The 24,636-nt window shown below is 36.0% G+C and overlaps 1 protein-coding gene across 2 annotated transcripts in view; it reads right to left on the reverse strand.

Moving 5' to 3' along the window:
- Positions 1-453: 453 nt before the first annotated feature.
- LOC5571789 (ras-related protein Rab-11B) overlaps positions 454-24,636 on the reverse strand; it is a 36,251-nt gene continuing 12,068 nt past the window's right edge. Inside the window, exons 1-5 of one of the 2 annotated variants that reach the window (XM_021856994.1) lie at positions 21,328-21,345; positions 21,072-21,265; positions 8,640-8,761; positions 8,232-8,580; positions 454-1,750 (exon numbers count right to left, since the gene is read on the reverse strand). In XM_021856994.1, coding sequence (XP_021712686.1) covers positions 1,614-1,750; positions 8,232-8,580; positions 8,640-8,761; positions 21,072-21,111 — 648 coding nt within the window. In that variant the 5' untranslated portion in view covers positions 21,112-21,265; positions 21,328-21,345 and the 3' untranslated portion in view covers positions 454-1,613. Of the gene's footprint in view, positions 1,751-8,231; positions 8,581-8,639; positions 8,762-21,071; positions 21,266-21,327; positions 21,346-24,636 lie in introns of those variants that run through there. The other variant, XM_001659868.2, reaches the window with a different exon arrangement.

Raw genomic sequence — 24,636 nt, forward strand, 5'->3', positions numbered from 1 at the left:
GTTCTCCTTTTTTTCCTTTCAGCCTATTGACTACTACAATTACTGTTTTCTGCCAGTTTCCCGAGCGACCTGTAAAACTCGAAGCTCAAGTGTTTTTTCTTTCTATTTCCCAAGGCCAACAATAAAAAATAAAGAAACAAAACTAAAATATTCCACAACACATGGACAAGATTGGCAGGGCTTTCAAATGTGGAGGAAAGGTTCAACAGGACAAAGTAACAGTGCAAGTGACGAACATAAAAATATAATTTTACAATGTATGTCAAGCGAGTTCAAAATTTCATTCTAAAGTGAAGCACATTTTTTTTGCTGATGGCAAAGCATAGTTTCCCAAAGCGAAATACAGAGCACTTTGGATTGGTTTAATGAGTTCGGTTCAAATACTCACCTCTTTGATTTCATGGTGCAACTGCTGAATGAATGAAGAAGAGAAATAAAGAAAACTCCACTCGCTATAGCGTTTGGTTTACTCTCCAAGTGAATTTTATTTGTAATTACCATTTTGATCATAATTAATTTAAAATATACTCCACTCTCCTTCTGCATATCACCTATGTATGTTCTTTTATACGGCTTTTTTACTGCGTTTAGCCTTTAGTTCCATACTTTTCTGTTTCGTGCATGTTTATCTTCATTCTTTTCATTGCTTGCATATGCGTCCCCGTCTTGGGAGACCTTTTCTCTTCGTATCAAGTATTACGTCTTTCTTGCAGCATGAAGCGGCATTTTTATTCACTAAAGCGAAATTTCTACTAGCTTGCTTGCGTTGCATTACTGCAGTGTGTTTTATCTCTGTGAGAATACTCCAAATCTGTACGAATTTCAAAGAAATATGAACACAAAAAAACATCCATCCTTTTTTCCTATTAGTCCCAGAAACGAAACGAACCATTTATGAACGAACCAATTCCAGTGGTATTATGATTTTTTTCTGTTGGGGTGGTGTTAATGTTTGCGTGGAAATATGTTTTGTCTTAGCCATGTGCAAACATCGATTTCAAGTCAACCAAATGCGGTAAAGGATAACGATGATTTATCTTCATGTACATACGTGCGAAAACTTCCATTGCAAAGGGAACAGCCATAATTGAGAATACAAAAGTTTGGGATTAGCACTCATCGGTTCCTTTTCTTCCAAACAACAAATACATATGTTCAACGACTACTCTCGCTGGAAAGTTTGGACATCTAGTACTGCTGAAAATTCTTATTTTGTTTTGTTATTTGATTTTTTTTTCGTTTCAAGGAGGGATAATAGTAGTATGTGTGTGTTAATTAATTAGTTGGTATTTCTTTTTATTTATACCCCAATTCGACTACTTTATTTTTCTGTGTTTTGTTTCTTTAGTAGGTTTGGGAAGGGGTTTCAATCAATAACATTTCATTTCATGTTGCTTTAGTTTTTGTGTTGCTTGTGTTTAAATCAAAAGCATATTACCGAAACTATTATTACTATTGAGAAAGATCTTGTTTGATGTTGCCGACGGTGCTGTCGTTGCTGCAGTAATAATAATAGTAGTAATAGTTGTAGTAGAAGTAGTAGTAGATGCAGTAGTTCTAGTTGTTGTAGTAGCAGAACTAAAAACAGATCGCGATGTTTCTGCTTGTGGCGGTCACTGGCAACATTGTTTTCGCACCGAATCGGTCGCTGGGTTGGTCGGCTTCACGTCGATGTTCTCCAGGTTCGGTCTAATCACACTGCCTTCCGGCGGGTCTCGGATCTGCTTCTGCGACACAATTCGATAGATTTCTGCAAATGTCATTAAAAAAAATGTATTTATGTAATTTGTAAGCAAAAGTGATAACAAAGACAAACAGAAAAGGTTAATATTGATTATAACGCGTGAGATAATAGAGCAAAATCTAGGATTATTAGAAAAGTATACTGCGACATGTCAAACTTGGGTGCCGCGTTGCGTCGTGAATGACTGAAGGTGAAACAGCTTGGAATCAGAATTCAATAATGTACCAAAACTTAGGAGGTACAAATCTCGTGAAAGAAGCATCAAACTACAGTCGAATTTCGTTCGTTGCACTACGTTTAATTGCACTTCGTTTTAATTGGGCTCCCGTTAAGTGGGCTATAGCCCACCTAAAACGAAGGCAAGCGTCACTTTCTGACATAAACCGCAATTTGTCAATGTTGGTAGCCCTGAATTTCTATTGTAATCGGTGTTTTGACAGCTCAAATCTTAGCCCGATTAGTGAAAGTCTTTCACTAATCGGGCCACGGGTTTAGTGCAACGAACGAAAGTTGACTGTACACTGCCATTTCTATTTAGGCTTTGTGCACTACCAGAAAGCTTGAAATAAGAAGATTGACTCTGTAGGTTTATTATGTCAGCAGATTAGTGCTTTTGAAATCGTGAGTAGGGGCACAAGCCGGTCATTGTGCCTGCCATGTTTGGATTCCGAGATGTGTCACCTGAATCAAAGACAAAATAAATAACTCCACGTTCCTTGCAGCTTGCAGTTGCCCAAAGTGTTATGGCACATAAGGTAATAGAGCAAGATCTAGAATGCCGTCAAAATTGTACTGCGATTTGTCAAATTTGGGTCTCTTTTGCAGTACCAAGGGACCAAATGAACGGTATCTGAACTAATCTAAGTAGTAGAAGTGGTACCCATTCTGAACCCGACTACTATTATGTAGGTATTTATTGAATCTATGACAAAATGTCGAAAGACAATAGGTCGAAAGGACAAAAGGTCGAAAATCTTTTTTCAAAGGAAAAATTTCCCACCATGCAAATCGTTTTCGACCTTTTGTCCTTTCGACCTTTTGTCCATAAACCGTATTTATTTCGTCTTTGTAGGAGATGCACTCGGTATCTAAGTTTGCATATGCCATAATGTTTTGGACAACTGCACAGCCGTGAATTTAATCCTCTGATATCCAATTATTTCCGCGTTTAGACGAGATACCCTTTGAAATTTGGTGTATTTTATCGTAGCTCGAAAACCAAACAGATTTTATTCCCATCTGCATCTTTGTCAAAATTGAGTTGAGTTCAGTTTTCAACATATCTTTCATTGCTCTTTCAGCTGTTCTAATGAGATAATATTATTTGTTTGGAAAAATTAGGAAAAGTCCTACTACAGATTTCCGCACCGTGTAACACAAAAACGAACCGTGTTTTGGTTATCTTTATATTTTTGTTGGAAAGATGTTGTCGTGAGAGGCAAATTGTGAAAGTTTCATTAAGATTTGAGCATGTTCCAATCCTCTGAAATTTTTTGAATATTCGTATGGAAAATGATTTTCGAAACTTCACAGCCTATTTCCTCAATGCCTACTTTTCACAGATGGGACTGACTTGCGATTCACGGCAGTGCATACGACGTAATCTCCTTTATATTTAGTCTTTGGTAAAGCTGCACGCACAAAACAACTCAGACAACAAGCATCTGCAATTCTATGAGGAAGTACATTTCACTCAGTTTTTTTTTTATTTTGATCAGATACCTAATACGTCATAAACATTTTGGCAACTGCAAGACATCAACGTTTTTATTTCGTCTTTGTTAAATGAAATAAATATCATGATACTGTAAAACAGAGTAACTAGCATAGAAGAAAATATTATTGCTATTATTTTTTTTCCTATAAAAAAGTTTATACCAATTGGGCCATAAGGTTGTTTTCGATCCGAAAATTCAAACAGCTCACAAGAGTCAGTTTATTTATCGATTTCAGTTCATTTGGACTTAACCTTTTAAAACCCATTTTTTTTATTACTTTTGATCTAACAATCAAAACGTGAACTAAACACGTTTTGAGCAATGATTTCCTTATTTTTTTTCGTTTTTTTTTTTTAGTTTTTGATTCGATTTTTGAACATCCCTATACTTTTTTTAAGCTTCTTCAGGTTACCTATTTTTGTCAATAATAAAAAATATGCATTTTTTTATTTTTATTTCTTTGAAAAATAATGATTTTTTCACCTTCGCTTAAGCCGTAAACAACGCTTACCCATATGATTAAACTAAATTTAAGTCCTAAACGGTGGTAAATAAACCCGCTTATTAGAGTAAATTTATTAACACCAGGCTCGTTGAACGTATTTATTTTGACAAAAAATCAAAATTTTGAAAATCGTTGTTCTTAGAAAAACTTTTTTATTAAAAATTTCTCCATCATGAGACTTTGTCCCAAACATCTGTTTACTATCAAGATTCTATAGTGAAAATTTAAAAAATATTAAAAATGGGGTTTTTGTGTAATTTAAAATTTAAGTTTTATTTTTGAATTTTCTATGAAAATAAATACAATATTTTTTCAGTGTATATATTTTTTCTAATAGTCCAAACGGTTCACTACAACTTCTTCATAGGACATTTTTCTCTAAAATCAACAGTTTCGGAGTTAGAATTTTTCAAATAAGTTGCATGCAAAAAATTATAGGCACACACTTGAGTCAAAATGATCAATTTTTCTATGGAAAACACTTATTCTACCATACCAAAAATATGTGCAAAATTTAATCCAAATTGCAGACTATCGAGCACGATTTTTATTTTTTTCGACTCATTCTGGATGGAATTCGTCCCTTCTGGGTAAAGTCTCTATAAACAAAAAAAAATCTTATCGTTCAGGAAAGAATCCGTCATCGCAAACATCGACATCATTGAAAATTTATCTGCTGAAGGCGAAGAGGCCGTCATCGAAATTTGTACGATTGATCGTTGATTGTTGTCAAGTCAGCTCATGATTTCGAAGTGATGAAAATCAGTTTGTTTAATTTACAACGTGAACACTGCATTTGAAAATTCTAAAATTGATTACGGATTCTTGCCAACTCCCTGAAGAAAGCACTATTTCTTGATTCCAGCCACCTTTTGCGAATCACTAGTGCTGAGTAAACAAAAATTGAGGCTTTGTGCACAACAAACCTCGTGCGTGAATAAAATTAGAATAAAAAGCAAAATGGTAACATTGCATCCGCTCCTTCTTAATAGCGCGTATATTCAATGCTTAATTTAACATTATGCGCGAGCTGTCAAATGAGCACTTTCTCCAGCGCCAAATTTTTGACTTTACTCCAGTTGGTCGTGGGGTCGTGGATGACTGCCGTTTCAGTCCTGTGATTCTAGCCCTTACGAAATTGTTTAGAAAATTCATGCTGATTCTTTCATTTTCATTTTTCATTTTGCAGCGTTTGGTGGGGCAATGAGAGCGCAAGTCAGTCCAAAGCCGGGGGAAGGGATAGGTAATGGCCGTAATAGTCTATGCGGACCACTTGAACACCATCGGAAAGGATAAGAAGGGTTGGGGTAGGGTATAGGGAATTGGAGAAGACTTGACACAGTAATGCGATTAATGCTGCAAAATGTAAGTGTGCTGAAAGCAATTTAATTTGAGTTTTGAAGTTTGATTTGACTTATTAAAATTCCAAATAGATCGGCCATTGTACAAGTAAGAAAGAATATGCTGATCGCTTTCTAGAAATTTTATAAACAACAAAATAGTAACAATATGAGAGTGATGCTAAGGGCTGCTGATGGCACGATGCGCCGCTTTAGGAGATTTTGATACTGATTGCACATTACTATAAAGAGCGCAATTCAATCGATGGTGATAACTTTACAAACTTTATCTGTTTTTGCACTGATTGACGATGCTGATTTATATAAAAATATTTGATATTATTAGTTCATTTGTTTGAGTGATCTATGAGTTAATGGAAAAATTTTACATACCCTTGATGATGATACTTCCCTGACCAGAAATATTCTATGTTGAGCATCTTTTTCGAAGCTATTCTATCCAGGTATCCATGTACTGCTTTCAATCCTGAAATTATTCTTATTGTGCATGCTCATGCATTATATTAGTGATGCTCATAATCATGCAACAGACAAGGAGAGAAAAAGAGAATATAGGAACAGTGATTAGTAATGAGTTAATTATGTAGTTTTGTTAGAATTATAAACAATTAAACAGTAATAATGAATAGCTTACAAAATGACTTTGCAGCATAGCTGAGCCTTTCGGATCGTAAGACCGATGTATAAACATAATTTGTTTCGAAATTGTCCGCGTGGTCTTCTAGTGCCCCTATTAGATAAGAATCATTCATAGACATACATACCGAATGCTCGCCATGACCCTATGACCAACATTTGTATATGTATAGCCTTAGCTGATGTGGCTTTTCTAATAGGTAGTTCTTTCACTCATTTATTGTCTTCAAAACCTTGTCAAGTATAGAAAATTGATTTTATTTCATTTATTACTATATTGAAGCTACATTGTACTTATTAAGTATTAGGTATTATTTTATGTTTTTATCACTATTGATATTATCAAGGCCAGAATTCCCAGTGAGTGAAGAATTTTATAGTACTAGAACACCATAGAAGATCGCTAAACATTACCTAATCATGGAACGGCTTTTTGCTCTATTATTTTAAGTAGATGCTGTTGATCTCCCTTTGCTCCTATCCGCAACCCGGTGCACGCGCCCTGTTGGTTTTCGAAAACCTCGTAGAAGATTACAAACCGTCAATGGCATTCCCAATTACTACCCCACATTGCACATTCAAGGGTCTAATTGTGCTCCTAACCCACCCTCAGTCTGTAATCTTCTCGCCAGTTTAGAATTATATTTTCCCGAAGTGAAAGCAATTTTGATGAGTGATAGCGCAGTGCAGCCCAAATGCATAGTACAGTAGTTTAACCAGAATCTTTAGGTCAGAAGATAAAATCTAAATTTTGTAATAAAAAGGTTGCCATTGCTTTGAAATTTACCCAACATCTAATCAAAACTACTGACAACAGCGATCAATTATCAAAATTCATCGCTCCCTGGAAAATATAATTCCAAGCCCAGGGTTTAGAAATTCATGCTGATTCTTAAAGAAAAATCTCTCAGAAAATCCTCAAAGTAGAAATCCTTCGAGTAAAAATTCATTCTCAAATATCCTTCAAATTTTTTGATTAGGACTTCCTGTTTGATTGGCAAATTTCTCTAAGAATATCTCCAGATTTTTAAGACTTTCACTAAAAAACATTGAATTGATTTTTTTTTAGATTTCCACTAGAAGTTTCTCTGAGGAAATACTACAGAGATTCCAAACAAGATTTCTTCAGGGATTCTACAATAGGTTCTAACAGAAATTTTCCAAAAAAGTTTAAAAGTCTTCTAGGAATTTCCTTAACAATGTCTGCAGGGAGTTATGAATTGAAATTTTCAGAAATTATTGTAGGCCGGGTGGGAATATGTTCTTGCTCTAAAAAACCTTGCCATCCGTAATCGAGTTAAACTATATTGGATTCCGGGGCATACGGGTCTAGAGGGTAATGAAATTGCCGATGAGCCAGTCAAATTATATCCAATTGGAAAAAAGTTTCCAATGCGAATCAGTCCAAAAGATTCGTCACAATTAATTCGAAACAAACACAAAAACTCATTGGTCTCAACAAAAGAGACCTCAGCACCTACACCGGTCTAATAACTGGACACTGACCCAGCAGATACCATTTACAAAAGATCGGAACCATCCAAAACCCAAATTGCCGTTTATGTAGTGAAACGTGCGAAACCTCTCAACACCTTCTCTGCTCCTGCAGTGCACATATACAACGAAGGTCCAAAATATTTGGCAAGCCCTTTTTGGAGCCGGCCGATATTTGGTACGCATCTCCCAGGGAAGTGGTCGGCTTTATCAGGCTGATCATACCAGATTGGGGGATTCACAATGCTGCAACTTAGGACTTCTGCCCATCAATGGCAGATGGCTAAAAGTAAAGTCACCGCGCAAAGTATTCCGGTGGCGTTATCGCCACTGAGAGTCTTTGTAAAAGCAAAAGAGTAATAGTTTTAAAAAATGGACGCAGTGATCTCACACCCACCAGAAGAAGAAGATCGTGTGGCAGGTACGATTATACTCTATGCCCAGGGAAGGGAACAAAATTTCCATTACGAAAAGATCCTGGACCGACCGGGAATCGAAAATCGAACCCAGACACCTTCAGCATAACTTTGCTTCTTGTAGCCGCGGACTCTAACTCGGCTAAGGAAAGCCCCAAGTTCCTAGTTTCGCCAATTATTACGATTAACAGGTCGATTGGCAATGAAGCCTTACAGTATAACTGTGGAAGTGTTCAAAGAGCATTAAGCTTAGATGCAGACGCAGTAAGGATAGAATGCCAAATGAACTTTTTAGTACAATCCAAGATCAACACATCAATACCCCAGCCAACCCTAGACTAGGATACCAAAACTCACCAGTGAGTATGTTCTGGAATGCGGTTTCAACATTGGTCGAATCTAGTGCCGATGTTTCGATGAAGCTGAGGCCGTTCCGTTCGGCGAATCCCTTCGCCTCGTCCGTGGGCACCGCGCGCAGATGCCGCAGATCGCTCTTGTTGCCGACCAGCATGATCACGATGTTCTGATCGGCATGGTCGCGCAGTTCCCGCAGCCACCGTTCCACATTCTCGTACGTTAAGTGCTTCGCTATGTCGTATACGAGCAGAGCACCGACTGCGCCCCGGTAGTACGCGGACGTTATCGCTCGGTAGCGTTCCTGACCGGCAGTGTCCCATATTTGGGCTTTGATTGTTTTGCCGTCGACCTGAAAGATTGAAATTCGTTGGATATAAATATGACATTGTTCGGAAATGTGAAACCTACCTCTATACTTCTGGTGGCAAACTCTACGCCGATGGTTGACTTCGATTCCAAATTGAATTCATTCCTAGTGAATCGCGATAATAGATTACTTTTACCGACGCCGGAGTCTCCAATTAGCACAACTGAAAGAGAGAACGAGAGAGAGAAACAAAAACTATAATCAAACCTGTGTGTCTGTCGTTGAAGTTGTTAGGGCTGGATTAGATCAGTGATTCCCAACCCCTCTGTACGAACATCTCGCGGCTTTAATAAACTTTTACAACTATCTAGATCAACTAAATATTCCATTCGATAAGGAACGTACAATGAAATTTTCTTCGAGAACCATCTCAAAATATTTGAAAGATTCCTTCAGCCCCAGGGTGTGCTTTGGAAATCAGTTTTCCTCAGAGTGGCCACCCAATTTCGATTTTGAAATTCCCGCTTTTTTCCCGGTTTTCCCGGTATATTTTACAAAATTTTCCCGGTTTTTGATCCATTCTGTCCAACGACTTTAATTAACTTTTCCTAAATCGTTTCTATGAAAAACACTTCAATTTTTTTAATCGTTTTAAATTTGTTTAGTTGTGTTTCCATAGTAATTTGAATGTTTATCAATACTTTCACTATTGGAACAATAAGTTGACTATTAGATTGTTCTAATCTATATAACATGTTATTCTGAAAACTATGGCATAGTATAGTATTCATCTCAATCAATTTGTCTCGCGTTCGTCGAAGATCAATGGAGCTCTGGAGCTATATATCATAGGGAAGAGATTGCTAATTGTACCAATAAAACAGATCCTACTCTTGACACGACAGGGGTTTAATTTGAATGCTATTTGCCATATTTACCAACAATATAACCTTTAAGGTGAAACAGCTTGGAATCAAAATTCTATAATGTACCAAAACTTTGAAGGCACAAATCTCGCGAAAGAAGCATCAAACAACACTGCCATTTTTATTTTAGCTTTGTGCACTAGCAGAAAGCTTAAAATAAGAAGATTGACTTTGTACGTTCATTATTTCAGCAGATTAGTGCCTTTGAAATCGTGAGTAGGGGCACAAGCCGGCCATTGTGCCTGCCATGTTTGGATTCTGAGATGTGTCACCTTAAGCCAAACTTCGAATTTTCATGTTCAAGTGTCAAGATCTAGAGAACGTGATAACCGTACGCTTTGAAAATTTGATGGATTTGTTGTATTCTGGTGATCATAAAACGAACAAAATTTCAGCACTACACATTTTATATGAGCTGTAACAGCTTGATCGTTATTAAAATCTTAAATGAGCCCTTATTCAAAATTTTGTCGATTAGATTACTAGTGACATATTGAAAGATTTTATAAATAAAGACTTGTTTTAAAGTTGTGGTATTCAGTAATTACAGAAGAGTGCAAAACCAATCTGCAATAAGTAATTAAACTTTGATTCAAAAAGTCGAGTACAAAAAGTTAGAGAAAAGTTGAAAAAACATTGGCCCTGATAGTGCGAGAACAAAAATTCAAAAAAAATAGTTCGAAACATTGCTAAGAGTGAAACATTTTGTAAGAAATATGGTGTAGCATAGTAGAAAATAAATCATTAATGTTTGAAAGATATTTGTTCAAAAATTTAGGATGTCTCATGGCAATATCATTAAACATAACTACATTCTATAACTTATTTTGGAAGTTGGTGTGTAGATTACAGCTTGAAGATGTTCGTTCAAAACGATTTTCCCGGTGATCTTCTCAAATTCCCGGTTTTCCTCGGGTTTCTTTTTCCCGGTGGATTCAAATTCCCGTCTTTTTCCCGCTTTTTCCGGTTCGGTGGCCACCCTGTTTCCTATTCCCGGATGCCTGAAAGTTTATAATCGGGTAACATCATGTTTCTGCGACTTTCATATTGTTTGAACATTTTTAATAGAAAGTTTTGATACATATTTGATTAGACTTTCAAAGTATTCGTATTCAAACTATGGATTATGATGAAATATCCTGAAATACATATTTTTTTCACCGGTCGTAAGCTCTCGCTAGGAATTTGCCCGTAACTTCAAGAAAAAATCACCGAAATTCTTTTATAGAACCCACTAAATATCTTATTTGCAATTAGAGCACTCTTTGCAGTGCAGCTTTTTAGTAATTTACCAAAGTAAATATTGAATTGCCACATCGATTCCATTTAGGCGTCCTGAACAGATGTAATCAAAAATGTGCCATTAATATTAATAGAAGTTCATTAAGCATATCATCAAGAACCTTGCCAGGAAACACTTTTCAAGGATCTCAACGATGTTTCCTGAGAACTTCTTGGAACATGCCAATATCTTATCTTCAGCCAGAAATTTACAAAACATTTTACAAGACATTGGTTACAATTGTAAAAAAAACTAGACATCCACCAAGATCTCTGCAAGGTGTTTTTGATTTCATATGCTGATGGATTCGAGATTTTAAACAGTCAATTCTTCCTAACTCGATATTTCATATCTAATATATCGAATTAGAGATCCATAGTAAAGTATGATTTTCATGAGAACCTCGATGATCGCTAAAAACGCAGTTGCATTGATTTGTGTACAAAAGAAGCATAACCTCAAATTCAAATGTTTGGCTCCGACAATCGGCTCCCACATGACAAGCATCAACTATTGATTAAGGGGGCAGGATCCGTAATTGATTTCGGAGTTTTCAAAGCAGTTTTTTCGTTCAAAACCAAGAAAATCTACAGGAAAATGTGTTCACTGTATTCTGTTCCCCTTCCGAAACACAGTGAACACATTTCATCGAATAATTCCTAGTTTTGAACAGAAAAACTGCTTTTCAAGTTTCGATGATTACGATGACGGAGCGTTGATCGTTAAAGGCCCAAACTCAATGATAGCGGAACGGCAACGGAATGCGGAACCGGTTCGCCAGCATGAATCACATCATCTCGACTGAGCTGTCAACGAATGAAAGTGAACCAACACTGAGTCGACTAGCATGTTATAGTTCATCCTGGCGAACCGGTTCCGCTTTCATTGCGTTTTGGGCCTTAACAATGGCTTCGCGGACCCCTGAGAATCATCACACCCCCTAGGGATCCGCCTTCCACCCGTTGGAAAGCCCTGGATTAGATGATCGCTGTCAGATACGGTACAGCTGACCGCATACTTGGGGTGGTGGGAGTCTCGAGAGTGTGTTAATTGGCTTAAGTCAGAGCTGTATATGGCGCTTCTACAGAATGACTAACGGACTGGCTCGGAAATTGATTGCTGAATCAGTTGTCGTAGTCATCGGTCGTCGTGGACAAAGTGTCGTCATCTGTCGCGAACGCGCAACGTGGAAAATTATTCGACGACAGCTAGCAACGACGCATAGCTCACAGTGAACACGCTCTTTATGATAAGATAAAGAAAAAAAACTGTTTCTAGATTACTCACCAGAACTGAAAGACGTGGCTGAAGTGAAGACGTAAACTTTCAGTTGATCCAATTACCGAAGAGTGCATGATCATTGTCAGATGACCATCCATTATTAGGAGAGCATTATGTATTTGGACAACGCATTGTCACTTTCGAAATCTTCTGAGATGAAAAATTCTTCAACCCGTGATAAAATAATTATCACCAACCACGAGCGGATTTCACGCGACACTCATACCGGTGATGCTTGAAATCGATACCAATACTATTTTGCAATGTCTACAAATGCCGACGGTGCAGTTGTAACAAGCGAAATGAGGCAACATAGCTAGTACTGTTCATAGATATGCTAGTCTGGTTCGTTAAAGTTGAGTTTAATGTAATTACTCGTGCAGACGACGGTGATGGCTTTGCTGATAGTTGTAACTCGATGTTACGACTCTTAGTAGGTACTTGATATGCAAAGTTGGAAAACGTCGAGGATTATCACTCTGTGTACTGCAAAACGATGATGTTCCATATTTGACGCCCCTTTCGATATTTGCATATCCTTCATTCAAACATCTGAGATGGTCGTATGAAGAAAATATCAAATCGATCGTTCGAGGCAAAAACTTATCCTCAATACTTTTAATAGAATAATTATAAACAATATGTATAATTTTATCTTCTATTCATGGTACATAGTCGAAATTAAACACCTTTCAAATGTTAGCCTAGACTAGAGCAAGACACTAACATTATCCACAGGCGAATAGATTGGCTGGCGCAAAAGCGATTAGCATGCAGCAGATCGCCGACTGGTTATCTCACAGTTTATAGTTGCAAATAAATAGGTAACCTACATGAGAAAATCTATAGAGAAAGAGCTAGCACAAACGTGACGATTGATAAGGAGGATGGGGGACCTTTGACTAGCAATCATTAACGTGACATGTGTTCTTAGTTCGTCGCATTTTACTTGTTAAGAAGTTTACCACAATTTGATCTGAAACTACTGTACGACAGCAGGGTTTCAAACTTGGGTTTAATTTGAAAGATGGGACTGGCCAACACTATACAGGTAGAGGTAGGATATAAGTAATCAATAAATTTCTGATCTGCTGAAAGATAGCAAACATTGACATTGAGAAGACGTTAATGTGAGGATGAATCGAAACCAGCGAGTGACAAATCGATCAAGTTGTCAGCTCGAACCGCTATATGGTTCTCTAGATTTGTGCTCTTGAAGTTTCGTGCTATGGCTTCGCTGCATCTTTACTTTACATTACTTCTCAAAAAAATTCCAAGGATGATAATTTTGATAACTGACAACACTGATCAATTTGGTTCCTAGGTAATTAAGATTGCAAATTAACAAAATCAACGATATCGGACATAGGTTCTAGTTTGAATAGTTTGTGTTATATCTAGGAACATTGCAGCAAACAAGTTCAAGTGAAGATAATATGCGAATTAGAGATAGATTTGTCCAGATTAAATTGACACTTCTGTCAAATTTCTCCAGTTTTTTTGTTTGTACTAAGAGATTTCCAATTTTATATTTATTCATAAAAAAAACAATTGTAGTGATTCCTGATTCCTTAGACTTTTTTTCTTACACATGTGTGAAACAGCTTTGCCGTCAAACAACTTGATTTCCAAACTTTCCGAGAATTATTATATTAATAGTATCTTGTTGTAATTTAGCGATATTGGGATTTTTTTCCTTCCTTTTGGCCAAACCATTTGTGTTTCGCTATTTGCAGCACAATGAACGATAAAAATGCATACTTCAACTTTGATTATTTATTGAAATTTATGTATTGAGCTTTTGTGATTTTGATACTACAGTGTTGCCAGCTACCAAAAAATGTTGTACCCTACATGAAAAATTGCATAAAACTGGACATTTGTTCCTACTTTGCTGAATGTTCATTTTTTCAATCTTGCATGCAACAACTACTACTCAGGTAAATATTGGTTAGTATTTACAGATATAAATTGTCTGAATCATCAACATAAGCAAAGCAGAAGAATTTCTAAAAAAATTCCACATCAATGTATTGCAGTAATTAATCTTATTAGAACCCAAAATTGTCTCCAGTTTCCTTCATAACATGAGGGTGGATGAAATCATTAGTTCGTCTTTATGTGCCCGCACATTCCATACATCGTTCCTTCGTCATAAATTCGGCCTACATGTGCTTCGGGCAACCCTCCAAAGTTTCACTGTAGTAACAACAATTTACGATACAAGACACTCTTGCAGACATCCCGCCGCGGATCAGTGTGTAGTATGTGTGTGTGTGTGTGTGTAACTAACATGATGGTAAAATTTGTTGCGCTCACAATATCCACTATTTCCTGCGAAACATCGAACCAGCTTGCAGCTCTACTACGGTGTACTGACTGTGCATACCAAATACGGCCTGTCCACATATCACGTCCCTTTGGGTCGCTTATCGCATTACTTTCCCCATCAATGTTCGCATTTTTTGCCTCTCTTGCAGACCATTATGGCCATCAGAATTCGCACACGCTATTTCAGTCGTTAGCTACTTATATTTCCAAGGCGCGAATGCTGGAGATATGAAGTTTCCCTCAACACTAACTATACTTGACAATGATTCATTGATTAAAGCATGCTTGCACTTGGTGGTGGACTTGAGAATATTTTCATCCATAAAAATATCATATTTTTTTCTATGTTATGTAAAGAAATTTGCCTTAAAAAACGATGCGGCTACATATTAATTTATTTTTAAATTTCAATCCACTAGTGGTGATATTCTGTCATCAATAACTCCAAGTAATGTTTATTATGCAACAAAAACTCTAGAAAAATAATTTAAAAACTTGTATTGAAGCTTGGATAATGACAAAACTGTACTGGGCACTCCTGTTAATTTGCACATCATTCAAATTAAAAATGGTTGAAACGTCATTTAGCTCATAGAACCAAAAAAACAAGCAAAAACCAGAATCGGTAGGAAATATTGAAAAGTTGTGAAGAATTATTTGTGATATTACGCCAAGAATAAGTGTATGAATTTGTGATCATGCTATTCACTAGGTATTTCATCAGAAATCAATGAAGCTATTCAAATCATATCAGTTGTTATACGAACTTCCTAAATATTTCTTCCTATATTTGTGTACAGTATATCTTTAAGAAATCAGATGAGTAATTCCTCAAAATACCTCCAGTAATCCCTCCAGATATTTCACCAATCTTCCAAAACAAATCAAGAATGTCCCAAGTCCTCCAGGAATGAATGCAATGGTTTTTCTGTTGATTTCCCTACCACAGAAATTACTTCAATTTAACACAGAAATTACTTCAGAGAACATCAAGAATTCCTCCAAAGATTGTAGCAGACATTATTAAATAAAGTTTCAATTTCTCCAATAAATATACCATTGATATTTCTAGGACTTCCTCCAACATTCCCATTTAGAACTTCTTTAGGAATTCAAAATTCGTTCAGGAATCCCATTTAATCTTTTTAATACTTTAGGAATTTGTTAATAAATTTTCCAGTCATTTATACAGGGATGTCTCCAGGGAAATATCAAGGAAATTATTTTGGAGAAAATAGTTAAAAACAATCGAGATTTCGAAGTATTATTTGATTTTTTTTAGAGAAATGTTTAAAATGCTTGGGAAATACCGTGAGAAATTTCTGGAATCTTAATGAGGAATCAAAGGTCAAATTTATCGAGAAATTCTTGGAAAAGTTTATAATAGAGTTCATCGAACAATGGCTGAAGGATTCTTTTAGCGATTCCGAAAAGTAATCAAGGATGAATTTTGAAAAAGAATCCTAATAAAAATGATTAAATGAAAAAAAAAATCGGCGTAGGAATAATTGTTAGGGGTCTTGAAAAAATGACGAAACGAAACTCTGTAATAAACCTCCTATAGCTCCTATGTGATAAATTTTCTAGAAGTAACAGCTGAATAAATCGGTGAGAGAATCACTGCGAAAACATCTGGAGGAAATCCTGGGATAATCGCTAGGTTTTTTTTCCAAGCTAATCTCTGTGAAAATTACTGCAGGTTCAATTCAACTCTGAAATAGACCTTTGTGGAGACGTTAGAGTGCACTAAGATTTTCTAGACCAAATTCTGAAGAAATTCTTCGAAACATCCATTGAAAAATTGCTGGTAGCATTCCTGGAAATATTCTGGAAAAATAACTAGAAGTGCTGAAGCATTCTTTGGGATCAGAGAAAATATTATTAAGAACTTGTGGAATAGTCTCTGAAGTTTTCTCTAGGGTCTAGAAATTTGCCCCAGGGTTCACTGTTCTGCTTGCTTATCTAAACATGTTTTATGCTGAATAAATAACAATTGTTAAAAGGACTAAACATGTCAATTAGTGTGTCGGCGCAATCATAAAAATGATATATTCTACCATGTACTACTGCTTCAAAATAATTTCCCTGGGTGTAACAGAAATTCCCAGAGAATTCCAGGTTTTTTTTTCTCAGGTTGAATAAAAATCCCTGAGAATTCTAGCTCTTACCAGGTAGTAGACACCCTGCCAATCTGATTTTGACTAATACATGGTAAAATAGGTATATTTCTGTTCTGCTGAAAATTACCAGTGCGAGCGCTTCAGTTGGCTAAAATGGTAGTTTTCAACGCACTTTTTTTGCGTGTAGGGTTTGCTAGAGAAATCTACAAACTAATTCGTTTAAAAAAAACTCTGGAATGAACCTGGGGAATTTCTGAGAAGTTTCTAGTTCTAACAACTGAAGAAAACGATGGAAGAATTACTGTAAAACCACTGGAGGAAACCCTGGGATAGTCCCAGTGACTTAATTTCAGGAGGACTGGAGAATTTTTGTGGAATCCCTGGAAGACTATCTGGGGGTTTCCTGGATTTATTATTTAAGGAATTGATGGTATATTTTATAGGAGAGTTTCTGAAGATTTCCCTGGAGTAATTCCTGGTCTTTTTTCTATAGAAATTCATAAGATAAACAATGGGCAAATTTTAGTGTCATATCTGTGGAAATGGCTTAAAAAACTACTAGAAAAGTCAGAGCGAGTAGGAAATTCCTGTATGAACTTCAGAAGTAAATCGTAGTAATCTCTGGAAGGATCTTTGCAATAACGAAGGAATCGATAGAAGAATTACCGGAAGAATCTCTGGAGGAAATCCTTGGAGGAAATTCTGAAATTATATTTAGAGCGTATGCTGTTGTTATTACTGCAGGAGTCATCGTTGGACTGCTGAAAGATTTTTTGGATGAAATTTAAAGGAATTCGTTCAAGTACCCTTTGCAAAATCTTAGAAGAATTTTTAGACGAATCCCGTGGAGAATGCTAGAAGAATTTCTGGAAGCATCGTTGGAACAACCTGTAGCTATCATTTTCTGCAAGGATTCTTCTATGGATTCGAGCAAAAAATTAATTCTGATTACCCAAGAGATTGTTTTCTGATTACTTAAGGGACATATTACCATTGAAGATAAACTTCTGCAGACCCAGACCCCTGGGCCCAGATAGACGTAGCGGTGAACGCGCAGCTATTCAGCAAGACCAAGCTGAGGGTCGTGGGTTCAAATCCCACCGGTCGAGGATCTTTTTCGGGTTGGAAATTTTCTCGACTTCCCAGGGCATAGAGTATCTTCGTACCTGCCACACGATATACGCATGCAAAAATGGTCATTGGCACAGTAAGCTCTCATTCAATAACTGTGGAAGTGCTCATAAGAACACTAAGGAGCGGTTCCACAGAAAATGACGACTTTTTTTCCCAAATTTCATTTTTATATTTTTTGATTTGGATGAAATTTTGCACATGCTTTCTTTATGCCCAAAAATGCCTTTTTGCATCATCGGCTCGCCATTTTGACTGTAGCCTTACTTTTGAGAAGGGCCTAAGAAAAAAATCCTTAATAATATTCAAAAAATTATAACTTAGAAACGGTTTGTCCGATCAGTTTGGTGCCTTCCGCAAAGTTTTAGGTTATTGTTGGGACTATCTGGAAAAAAAATACACTGTAAAAAAAATGTTGTAATTTTTTATATATCGAAAATAAAGCTTAAAAATCAATTTTCTCAAAAATCGTATTTTTGATTTTTTTTATTTTTTTATATGTTAAAGTAGACAAAAAATGAAGTATTTTGCACAGTGGGTCAAGATGGAGAAATCATGGACAAAAAAGTTATGATTTTTTGAAAATACAGTGAAACCTCCATGAGTCGATATTGAAGGGACCATCGACTCATGGAAATATCGAGTCATGGAACAGCAATCCTTTGGAAAGCTGTTTGAAGGGACCATCATAGTAACCATGAAATTTTGCTTCCAGTATGGTTCCATGAGTCGATATCGAGTCATGGAACATCGACTCATGGAGGGATCACTGTAGGTGAATTTTTGAAAATGGTCATAATAAACTTTTTAAATATTTTTAAACTCAATTTTATGAAAGTACGCAAAATTTACAACAAAAAAGGTATACGGAAAAATCAGGCTAACTTTTACCGTTTTAAAGATACAGCGATTTTAATACAAAATTACGATATAATTTTCAATTTTCGGTCATTATAATATAACTTAGAAACGGTTTGTCCGATCAGTTTGGAGTCTTCCGCAAAGTTTTAGGTTATTGTTGGGACTATCTGGAAAAAAATATAACTGTAAAAAAAAATGTTGGACTTTTTTATATATCGAAAATAAAGCTTAAAAATCAATTTTCTCAAAAATCGTATTTTTGATTTTTTTTTATTTGTTAAAGTAGACAAAAAATGCAGTCTTTTGTACAGTGGGTCAAGATGGAGAAATCATGGACAAAAAAGTTATGATTTTTAAAAAAAAAAGGTTGATTATTCAATATGGTCTAAATAAACTTTTTGAATGCCTCTCGACCCGATTTTATGAAAGTACGCAAAATTTTCAACATAAAAGGTATATGGGAAATTTTTGCTAATTGCTACCGAAACATTTGAAAAGTTTATTATGACCATTTTCAACAAATTCACCTTTTTTTAAAAAAAAATCATAACTTTTTTGTCCATGATTTCTCCATCTTGACCCACTGTGCAAAAGACTTCATTTTTTGTCTACTTTAACATATAAAAAAAATCAAAAATACGATTTTTGAGAAAATTGATTTTTAAGCTTTATTTTCGATATATAAAAAAGTCCAACATTTTTTTTTTTTACAGTGTATATTTTTTTCCAAATAGTCCCAACAATAACCTAAAACTTTGCGGAAGACTCCAAACTGATCGGACAAACCGTTTCTAAGTTATATTATAATGACCGAAAATTGAAAATTATATCATGATTTTGTATTAAAATCGCTGTATCTTTAAAACGGTAAAAGTTAGCCTGATTTTTCCGTATACCTTTTTTGTTGACCATTTTCAAAAATTCACCTATTTTCAAAAAATTATAACTTTTTTGTCCATGATTTCTCCATCTTGAACCACTGTGCAAAAGACTTCATTTTTTGTCTACTTTAACATATAAAGAATAAAAAAATCAAAAATACGATTTTTGAGAAAATTGATCTTTAAGATAATAAATCTTCGAGCTGTTTAGTAGAATACCTATAAGTAGATGAAAAACCGAATTTAGTACTATACCATTTAATTCTGAAGACGGCCTTACAGTTGAGGTCGAAATACGCGTATCTGTCAAAGGATACAAACTCTAGTGGAATTAAATGGTATAGTACTAAATTTAATTTTTAAGCTTTATTTTCGATATATAAAAAATTACAACATTTTTTTTACAGCGTATATTTTTTTCAGATAGTCCCAACAATAACCTAAAACTTTGCGGAAGGCACCAAACTGATCGGACAAACCGTTTCTAAGTTATAATTTTTTGAAAAGTATTAAGGATTTTTTTTAGGCCCTTCTCAAAAGTAAGGCTAGAGTCAAAATGGCGAGCCGATGATGCAAAAAGGCATTTTTGGGCATAAAGAAAGCATGTGCAAAATTTCATCCAAATCAAAAAATACAAAAGTAAACCGACATTCGAATTCGAATGGAACCGCTCTAAGCTGAGAAGCAGACTCTGTCCTAGTGGCGACGTAATGCCAGAAAGGAAGGGAGGATAAACTTCTGCAAGGTTTACTCTAGACAGAATATCTTAAAGAACGTTATTCTTACAATAAAATTAGAAGATTTTCTTAATAAATAATTACAGAAGGTTTCCAAGTGTTTAATTTTAGAATTTCGTGAATAATATCAACAACTTTTTCAAAGCTTTATTTATGAATTCATCCTGTTATTCCATAAAAAATCGTCCAAGTGTAGCTTTGCGAATTCCGTTTATGAGATCGTCTTTAATCTACTATGAAATTCATCTAAGAACATTTGTTCATTATATCAGTGGTTTTAAGCCTAACCAATTATGCGGGCCACCTCGAACCATGATGCGTACATGATAATATGAAAGGTTTTTTACGGCTTTCAATTATATTGCACAAATCCTTTTCTATGAACACAAGATAACATCTCTGCAAAAAAGGCCTTGAGCTTCGACCTTCAGAAACACCTTGAATATGACCAGTCAACTCGGGCGTCATCACGAATTTTAAATGCTCTTATCGCAGTCATATTTCCTCCCACAAATCGGCACAATATGTTGCGGTCTCGTAATCAGCAGTTGTTGGGGGTTGTGTTGTATTGAACTTTGTGTATGGTATAGGTATCAAACAGTCACTCATAAAAACGACATGTCCAACAACTCTTAGATTACAGTTTTGACCAATATGCGTGCCGTGCCTGTCGCCTTACTCATTTTCGCGATGTTTAGTCACTGGTTGGTACACGTAGTTATCAGTACCGTTTACTAATAAATGACAATTGTATAAGGCTAGGTTTACTTTAAAACACGTATCTATGCACATATCCAAATAGATTGAAAAGTTACGAGTCCTTTGAACAAAGCTTATTTGCACAAAGTATAGCCTGTAGCATTAAATAAGTAATATTGTTTCAATGCCACCCTGACCTGAGGGATAAAATCCACCGGGAATTTCCCGTCAATTTGTAAAACAAAAAAACAAACCCAGTAAACATAACAAGATGCGACACTTACCTTTGAATAAATAATCATATTCATCATCGCGGGTGCCCATTGTTTCTGTTTTTGTCTACTGCTGCCCTGCCGGTTGTCCCAACTGGTCTTTCGCCTTTCCGCTCCTAAAGCCGAGGGAACTGGTGCTGCTATTAATCCAAATGATCCGCGTATTCAGTCACGTTCTTCTCACAAACACACCGGAATTGTGATTTCTGGTCAACCGAAAAAAAGCAATGAAAACTACAATGTAACACCACTGAGCTATTCTTCACACCGTTTCTGCATAGTCCAAAGATCTACTGACTGATGTCGTTTTCGTTTTTAGGAACTGGGTCGGTGATCAACACATAAACAAACAAACGTCAAACAAATTGTAGTCCGGTCGAACCTGAATCGGGTTGGGGTTGAAAGTGTGATTCAGAACGGGTTGCGCCAGTTCCAACCTGGGTTCAAAAACGAATTCGACATGAGTTGGCACTTGTTTCTGTGTCATGGATGGAACTTGACCAGAAATTGTGACCTCGGGGTTATTGGGGAAAACGGGATACTAATAAAAAACGACCGAACAATACAGGGTGCATGGCTGCTCCGAACTGAAGTGGATTTACTGCTGCTTCTCTAGCACATTTCTGTTGATGTTGATCGACTTGGACGTCGTTGTGCTCTTGTTCTGCGTTAATATATTCCCGTAAAAAGTGCCCAGCCATACAGTATCATACTTTTGTACAAGGGAACTTCGAGGCGCAGCATTCACATTTACCCTCACACTAGAAACCTTCTTGAACGAATACACACGGACACGGCACATTACGTATAAGACAAGGAACAGTTCAATCATATGGTGCGCATACACTCGGGTCATGGAAATTGTATGTGATAATAAAGAGAGAAAGAATCGTAAATTGGGTCTGAATAGGGTTGGTGAGTCGCCTTATTTTTTTCAGTCATAGGAATTTTTCCACGATAACATCGCTGATAAGCCACTTCAGGGTGTTCAGCTTCACTTCGATTAGGGCAAGTGTACCATTAGTGGTGCACCTAAGGGAAAACTGATAAAATATGGTGATAAAATCATGACATATATGATTTTAACGTATCATTCGATAGATCTTAAATCCTTCTATCATTCAAATGTATAAACATCACGATTAATTTGAAATTTCCTTGCAAAAAGCCTTGCACCAATAATAGGAACACTGTTCCATTAGTGGAGGTATGTTTAAAGAATGGTTCCTTTAGTGGCGCAATCCATTGATTTCTTATGGGACCCTCCACTATGGGTACTGATGCACCACTATAGGTGCAAAGCAGCAACAAATTTAAGCAAAATATTTGTTTTAAATAGTTTACGGTTAAATTTCATGAATATTATTCGATTACTTGTATCATTTTCGGATCGTACATAATAGAAAAATACCACATAATCATTTATTAGCGCGAAACATGCCAAAACTCACTACCTCCACTAAGGGAGCGTTTGCCCTATAAGGTACCGTGGGGCAAGTGGGTAATGGATTTCGCATAGTTGGGATTCTTCAAAGCCTAGAGACTTTAAATTAAAACAAATAGAGTCGTGTATATTTTTTTAGTTTGACCCCCACCAAATATAGGCAGTATGCTAAAATTGATTTTTATGTAAAATTGAAGAAAAATGTACAGAAAAAGTTTTTGAAAAACGTCTTTTTACTTTAAGTTTATCGTTTTGAACAATAAATTCAAAAACTAACAGTTATATTCACGATTTTTATTAGCTTAACATGTTAAGGCGTACCAATGAACAATAACATAAATAACATGTGAAAAAGAAAATTTTATTCTTGTTACTTGAATCGCAGACAGAAGTTTAAGCAGGAACAAATTTATTCAAAATTCCTGTGTAAATTCTACCGTGGTGTCATGGGAGCAAATTGCTACAGTACAGTGACAGTTCGTAAAAGCACGTGGCATCAACTTCTCGCTTACCACTCAGTCCACCACCCACAGAACAAAAATATCAAAACATTCACACAATTGTGATACTTTTCACGTGCTTTACGCCAATTTATTTTACATGAGTAACGATCATTCAAGGGTATTATACTAGCATGAATCTGTGAGTTATAGATTTAATTAACTTTTACATGAGAAATTAGATCCAAAAAGGAACATCACCCACCCAGCGCAAAATAAAGGTGCATAGTTTTTAGCGTGGAGCACGCCGGTTGTGGGAGCGGTTGTGTGTCATGCTGTCAACGAAATTCGATCCGGGTGGTGACGGGACGCATACGCCACTAACGCCATCTGTTAGCTGATTGCCACTTGTCGATTTGTGGCGGCCATGTTTTTACACAAGTGGCTGAGTCTAACTTGAACGTCTGTCTGCGCTTGAATTTTCTTCTGTACAGTTATGTTTGTTGAAATGATTCGTCAACATTATAACTGCAACATTTCCAATGTTAGTTCTTACATCACAGGACAGCAATTGCATTTCTGCTCTGTAGAATTTACACCGCTTGTTATTTGTTGAGAAAATCTGGTAATAACTCTTCGGGAGAAATCAAACGGAATCCTTCAATAAAGTATTTAGAAACTTTTTTATTTGGAATTTTTATGTTTTGAACTAGCTTTACATACACATCCCACGAAATTTCCGTGCGTTCTCTTATATTGGAACTTTTCAATCAACGTCTTCCTTTTAATCGGCTGTCCGAAGTAAATATATTAATATCGTAATATTTGGCAACCTTTTTTTAGAGAAGTTTCATGATTTGGTTATGATAATAGCTTTTAACGCTTTGAATATAGTGTTTCTTGAATTATCAACACGTTCTGTTGTTCTATGATAATTGCGAACCTTGTATACTTATAGCTACCTAAATAATAAACACTAAATCAACCTCCAATGAGAAACTTTTCAATTGCCCCACGTGAGTAAAAAATTGACGGTTTTTCAATTTAGGTATTTTTAGGTCTATGTCGAATTAACTTTCAGAAGGGACAGCTTAAAAGTGGTACAGAAAATTATTTTCCGCAACTTTTTTCCACTGAAAATATTAAAATAAGATTGCACACCGCCAACTTGTTACGGAGTGATAGTTGACAGGTTAACAACCTTTCGCTCTATTATGCAATAATGGCTGAAAAATCTTAGAAATCTTTTGCCTAACGTAATGTTCTCAATGTCCTCAAAGGTTTATGCATGAGTTTAAAACGTTAATTCACATATTCAGTTAAATATACCAATTATTTTCACTTACCCCATTTACCCACTGGCACCGCGGTACCTTACGAGTTTTACGAATATCGGCAAGCTTTAAAGTTGAAGACGTTGAATAAACTTATTAAGAACATTTCAAAAAGTCGTAACAACTTTTGTAAACAATCATTTTTCACGTCGCTGTGGAACTGTGGATTCAATTGCCCGGCATGAGCCATATTCGATTCTCACTTTCGAAGTACATATAGCTGAACTAATTCTCATACTTATGACAGCGCATGTTTTACCATAGCAGATGATGAAGTACCATTTAAATGACGAGAATCAATTTAATGTGATAAAATACGAACAGAAATTACAGGAAGCCGTAACTCACTAAATAATTCT

The sequence above is a fragment of the Aedes aegypti genome, chromosome 1, assembly GCF_002204515.2.
Source record: "Aedes aegypti strain LVP_AGWG chromosome 1, AaegL5.0 Primary Assembly, whole genome shotgun sequence".
NCBI classification, from domain to species: Eukaryota; Metazoa; Arthropoda; class Insecta; order Diptera; family Culicidae; genus Aedes; species Aedes aegypti.